The sequence below is a fragment of the Lygodium microphyllum genome, chromosome 9 (genome assembly GCF_053477565.2).
Source record: "Lygodium microphyllum isolate KBCC chromosome 9, Lygodium_microphyllum_v1.1.10, whole genome shotgun sequence".
NCBI lineage: Eukaryota > Viridiplantae > Streptophyta > Polypodiopsida > Schizaeales > Lygodiaceae > Lygodium > Lygodium microphyllum.
Window position 1 is genome coordinate 32,991,937 of NC_141143.1, and position 6,645 is coordinate 32,998,581.

General features: G+C 38.4%; 1 protein-coding gene across 1 annotated transcript; it reads right to left on the minus strand.

Moving 5' to 3' along the window:
- Positions 1-4,385: 4,385 nt before the first annotated feature.
- LOC148030928 (DNA sliding clamp PCNA) lies at positions 4,386-6,390 on the minus strand. Its single transcript, XM_087684472.1, has 4 exons — positions 5,828-6,390; positions 5,114-5,266; positions 4,925-5,022; positions 4,386-4,825 (listed from the first exon to the last, which is right to left on the minus strand). Exons 1-4 carry the CDS (start codon positions 6,144-6,146, stop codon positions 4,604-4,606), a joined length of 792 nt encoding a protein of 263 aa, XP_087540598.1. The 5' UTR covers positions 6,147-6,390; the 3' UTR covers positions 4,386-4,603.
- Positions 6,391-6,645: the final 255 nt, after the last annotated feature.

Consider the following 6,645-nt stretch of genomic DNA (forward strand, 5'->3'; position numbering starts at 1 on the left):
CCCCTTTGGCGTACTTGCATCCTGAATATGCACAATCATAGAGTCTGAAATACTGATAGACAGCCAGTACATAACTTTTCTGGCTCTCTCATGCCATCCTTTAAATGCTTGCATTTGCTATTGATTGGGAACATCAAGAAGAACTGGTTTTGTCTTTATTTCCTACAACAAATTCCCAATATCCTTTTCCCATAAGGAAATTCGTCATTCTAAACTTTCATGCTTGGAAGTTGTTCTTGTCAAGCTTTTCAGTGACAATCTGTGAAAGAGAATCAAACGCCATTACAGAACACTGCAAAAAATTCTATCACTGTAGAACAGTGGTTGCACAGCAAAAAACACAGCCTTTTCTTGAGTTTATGTGGAAAACTTCCGCCTCCAAAATAGGCCCCAAAATGGCCTCAAAACAAAAAAACAGGGGCAACCATGGCTAAAGCCCTCACTCACAACATATACTGTCCTCTTGCTACACAACAAAGGGCGTCTCAATCTGAGGCAATGCACTCTTGCACTTTCCAACTGTGTTGCCTGTAGAGACTTGCTCCCAAACTCGAAAAATGAAAGCAACGATGGTCCTTTTACCAAAACACCACGAACTTGGTTTGCTTTCTTGAGCTCCTTACCACGAACCATGCTCTAATACCATGTCAAGATTGTGGGAGAGAAGAAAGGAGTCTCACTTGTAGCTTTCTCACTTGCACAATGGAAAAATACACACAAAGGTAGAGGTTGAAAACAGTTTTCCTCTTCTTAGTTGTGTAAGCCAAAAAGAACACTAGTACAGAGAAATAGAAGAACCCTATATATGGGTCTCAAACCAAACTCAACTAACTAAGGTAGCATACTAACTGAGCCACGAACTAGAGTAGATAAGGATAGTTGTCATCTAGCTATTATTCATGGGCGGTATACCAACCGCATCTGTAGCTAACAAATCGGTGACATAAATGCACAACGGTCACCCTGGCATATCACGAGTGGAGCTCGATATCTCAACAGATCATGCATGGAGGATGAGGACAACCAACAATTCTCTAAGAAATTTGTATGCAACGTGCCCGAATGTTAAGGTTACTATTGGTAATGTATACAATGAGCAACATTTTTTTGTGAAGGACTCTTCTTACCCCATTATTCTAGATAACTATACATTACTATTGTACTTATGGAGATGAAAGTCTTAAATGATGGATCAACCTATGCACTGATCATGAGCTAAGATACTAGGAGGGTTGTTCAATTTTTTATTATATGTATTAATCATGCCAAGCATCGAGATGCATTAAGAGATTATCCATTGCCACTAAATAACGAGTTCAAAGAACCAAGCTTTCAATGAGTGCCATCGTAAAGCAAAACTACCATGGTACTAAATGGAAAAAGCTCTCACCTCAAATAGCAAGCTCAATTGCTTCTTCTTCAAGCTTCATTGGATTTTCAACAAGTTCCATATGCTTTCAAAAAGTTGAGACCATGAACAAGGCTAAAAAGCAATAGATTTTAAAGTTGAGAAGGCATGGATTTTCAACAAGTTCCATATGCTTTCAAAAAGTTGAGACCATGAACAAGGCTAAAAAGCAATAGATTTTAAAGGCTACAATGGATATGAGAAGGCATGGATTATTGATTGTAGATAAATGTATTTTTGACACATAATGGATTGTCTTGTGCAAATACCGTGGTAAAATTTGAAGTATGCTAAAATCTAAGGCGTGCTAAAATTTGAGCAAAAATCTGTAAATAATTTGATATATAGGTATGTTCTTTGAATATATATTGTGTAATGGCTAATTTTATGATGCAAGAGGGTCTATCCTCAAATGACTAGGTTGAACCTAAAGTCAAAACAAAGCATAAGACAATAAATAAGAGAGTAAAACCAATTGTAACCTCATTGCATCCAAACAATGAGGAGACAATTGAGTTGGCTTCTCAATAATAAAATTTAAGGAATCCAAAGAAAATTGGTCAAAGATTTACTACAAAATTTCTCAAAGAGTTGAAAATCGATTGTGCTAAGTTTCTTTTGCTTGCAAAGAAGCAATGATTTAAAGAGATGTTGTCTAGGCATGGTAGAGCTTTTACATTTCAACCGTATGAGATTTACCTATGTAGATCCTAGTACCATTGCTCCTATGGTGATATTTACTATTTCAAATAACCCATGGAACTTATGGCTAATTCCAATTCAAAGAGCCTTGCAAAAGTTTATTGATCTTTTGATCTTTTAAGTAAAGAGATAAAGAGAAAATTTTGAGCCTTCCTCAACTCTTACTTGAACAAGCAATTTATTGTGCCTAAGAAAAATAGAACTTTGTGATTTATACAAGATATGCAACCAATCAATAGTGTGGCTATCAAGAATGCAAATGCACATCTCACAATTGAGTTTGCAGAAGCTTTTGTTAAAAGAGCAATATAGTTCTTGGATGACTCTAGCTATGATCAATTTCGATTAGCAAGTGAAAGCAAAGATATTACCAACATGAAAACACTTTTGGGATTGGTATGCATGTGCACTTTTACCCCAAGGAGTGTCCAATTCTATTGCCCACACAATGAATGCTGTAAACAAGGTATTGCAAGATTATGTACCTCATTTGAATGTCCTTTTTGGATGACATACTAATAAAAGGATACACAAAAAAGGTTAAGGATGAGGAACTAAATCATTGTTGATCATATTACTTATTGTGAGAATAGCTTGGCTATACAAGCAAATCTGAGTAACACAATTATGTCTAGTATACATACCCTCTTATATGCTACTACCAAGGTAAACATCCCAACAAATGGTGTGGCAACCATGTGGAAATTTGCAAGCATCACAAGTCTACAAAACATGACACTGTCATTTGGAAGCAAATATACATGTATTCATGATTTATTGATACATTCATTGAGGACCAAAAATCATATCACACTTTCCTTCAAACAAAAATTAACAAGTCTTTCATTGTAAAATGAGGACCAAAAATCATATCGCACTTTCCTTCAAACAAAAATTGACAAGTCTTCATAATAAAGAAATGCCTTATGGATGGAATACAACTAGAATAAACTAACCAAGCTATACTTGAGTACCAATAAATAGATTAAGCCATAAGAGGGTAACATTGAGCCAAAGATCAAACCATAAGGAGGTATGAAAGTGCCTAATGGAAGACTAAAACAAATACAAAACATGTAAAATACAATGGTATTCAATAATTTTCATGGTAAGACTAAAACAAATACAAAACATGTAAAATACAATGGCATTAAATAATTTTCATGTGAGAAATATATCAATCAACAAACATATTGCAATTAATTATCATAATAGACAAAATTGTTGGAATCTTGAAAACATATCTATGGTTCTATTTTAAATGGCTGATGACTACAAGAGAACGAGGACAATATATATAGTTATTGATAGTTTGAGGGTTATTAAATGTATGTATTAAAGGTATGTAATGCTCTAAGCTCAAAGCATGGATAATATACATGGCAAGATAAACTCGATGTAAATAAAAACCACCATTTAATATAATGGCCTTCGAGAAACAATCATAAGCATTCTCTAGAGATATAACCTAAACTAAATCTTGTTAACTTTGGTAGTCCACTATATATTAACAAGGCCCACATTCCTATATATTGCACTTACATTCGAAATTGTATAAGTCTAAGATCCAAAGGCTTTCAAAGCTTGAATTATGTTCATTGTCTCCAACTCCCATGAAACCTCTTACCACAGAATGTACCTTGAACCGCAATTCAAAGCACCAAGAGAATACAACACAGCATCAATAGAATCCATACACAACATTTTGTACTTCATTATAAATCACTGGTTATCTTGTATCCATTCAATTTGAAAAAGAGATCACAATTGAGTCCTTTGAAGAAAGGAAATCACTAATGGGAGTCTGATTTAACCTAGTGTTACCCCTTCTGCTACAACTCCGTTTAGAACACAAACTCAAGCAGTAACAACACTCATCCATTTCCTTTCCATCAACAAGAATCTTTGGTATAACCTGACCGGTTTTCGTAAGGAAGCTACCAATCATTTGGAGATCCCCAGTTGTCAATAATGATTTCCTTTCATACAATCATAAATCATATTATCCAAAACTTGGAGACTATCCGGTGATCAAGACTAGTGCACATGTAAACGTAGTAACTCAGAAGCTGAGTATGCTATTGACCCTGGTTGTACGCATCAGTTAATGGGGGGAAGACCCAAGAGCTTTCATAGAACAAAAGGTTTGAAAAGCTTTTAACAGGAAAAAAATAAGAATAGACAAGGAACAAAAACTTATACAAGGGAATTACCCACTCTACATCAGAATCAAACAAAGCATCTGTTACCACATTGAAAAAGATGACAAATAAACTGATGGAAAGATATAAGATGAACCATTCAGGATGGATACTAACATGGTTAACTTGGTACGTAATTGAGGTTCTGCAAAAAATGCTGTGGAGCAGAAATTTCTGATCACCTCCATTGTGTAACATACCATATGAAATACAAGGGTCTTCAAGGGTCTTTGTTACAAGCTTGCATTATCTTTCCTTTTAGCACCATAGCACTCAAACAGGTTCAGAATATCTACGAGTTGACCTCATCCTCTTCTTCAATCTTGGGAGCTAGGTAAAATCTTATGTAGCCCATCTCAGCAATTTTGTACTCAACAACAACTGGCAACTCATTTGACATGCTAACAGTGACAGTGTTGGACAAGGGAGTAGCTTTAGTGAAGGAGTTCATATATCGGAGAGCAAAGGTCAAAGAGACAGGCTGCTGAATCTGTATTACAGTGGCATCCTCTGGCTGCAGCACAAGCAGAAGTTATCATCAAGACAAGAGCCCCAGACTAAAACTCACAGATTCAAACCAAGGGATTAAACATATGTAAAATTCTATCATTACCTTGTCAACTGATGTGTTTTGTCTGCAGACAATGTTAGCACTTCCTATATCACCCTTAGTGGAGAACTTCACCCCTTCTTTTGTAGCTGATATCACAACTGCGAAGCAAGTGGAGCATCACCACCAGGACACTTCGAAAGCAACTAACTGTTCTATACTGTCCCCCCAATAAAGCTGAATTACGCTTACCAGTATCTCCAATAGAGCTCAGGTCTCTGCATATTCTTGCAAATTCTTGGGATGGCATCCTTATGATGGCCTCATACTCTGTTTCAGGAATACCCAAATGCTCACTGTCTATGTCCATTAGCTTCATTTCAAAGTCAGAGATCTTGTCCTGATCTGCAGTGCAAAAGCATAATTAAAATCTGGTAAACAAAACACAAATTATCTTTTTCTTAAGGAGGCTAGCTAGATAGTCAACATGCTTCTAAGAATTAAAAGACCTTGATCAGCCCAAAAATTAACACTCCAGTAATCAGCAGAGGGAAAATCGGCAATTCACGGTTTCAGCAATACAAGCAAAAGAAAACCCAAGAAACCAGTTTTAATTAACATGGGGCTACATGTAGGGGCAGCAACATCAGAAGCAGGCTCAAATGCAAGCACTGATGCCCCTCAGCACAAACACCATGTCAATATTGTCTTGCACTGAGTAAATATGTGCTGATAGGTTAGAGAGTGCGTCAATCTGTGATGCCCTAGCAATATAAGTCATCTAAACATGCTCAGATGAACGAAGACACCTAAAGGATATCATTGCCAACATCCTCAACGCACACATACTGAGACATCCTGAAATCACACTTCAAAACATACTAAACCCAGACAATGCTCACAGACACGCTCATATCAAACATCCCACAATCCACAAAGCTCGTTCCAAGCCCACAGTAGACTTACTCGGGCTTTCGAACATGAAGGTCACTGTATCTCCGCCGTCGTCAGCCTTGATAGTGATGATGTCGTCATTGCCGGCACACTTGAGCATCTTGGCCATGTTGTTGAGGTTCATGCCCATAGAGAGGTTGCGGTCGCATCGGTAGTGCTCGAAACCCTCGGAGCGGAGCAGCAGCGCGACGAGGGCCACGTGGCTGGAGTCCATGGCCTGCAGGGAGAAGCCAGTGGCAGAGCAGTCGAAATTGGCGTCGGTGACGAGGTCCTTGATGGCCTCCAGGACCTTCTTGAGAAGGCTACCTTGAAGGAGTCTGAGTTCCAACATGATGATGGTGATGCGCTAGTTCGCTGGCAGGCTGGGCGGATTTAGGGTTTGGGTGCTGGGATGGGGATGGCGAGGGGGCGGCAACAGGGACGATTAGCACTGGGAGGGTTATTGGTGGGTGAGCGAGTGGATGCTATGCAAGAAGAACTCAGGATCGGTGGAAAAGAAGAAGAAACCTGCAAATCCCCACGTAGTTTACACAGGGCGGGAAACACACAGCATTTGGGCGCGAAAAAGCCTCTCTTTTTGTTGTTTACAGGCATACAACTCTAGTCTCTCTCCACACACACAGCGCGGCCGGCCCCCCAATTTCCACACGAGACTAGGACTCGTCTCTTTTGGTAGTGCCCAAACTGCAGGGGCACAACATCATCTCTATGAGCCAAAATCCTATTTACTTCTATAGTATCTTTTGTTTTTTTCACTCAACTTTAAGTTGTATTAGAAATGTTAAACAGAAGTTGTTACATAGGGTGGGTTCACACTTGCACGGTGGACA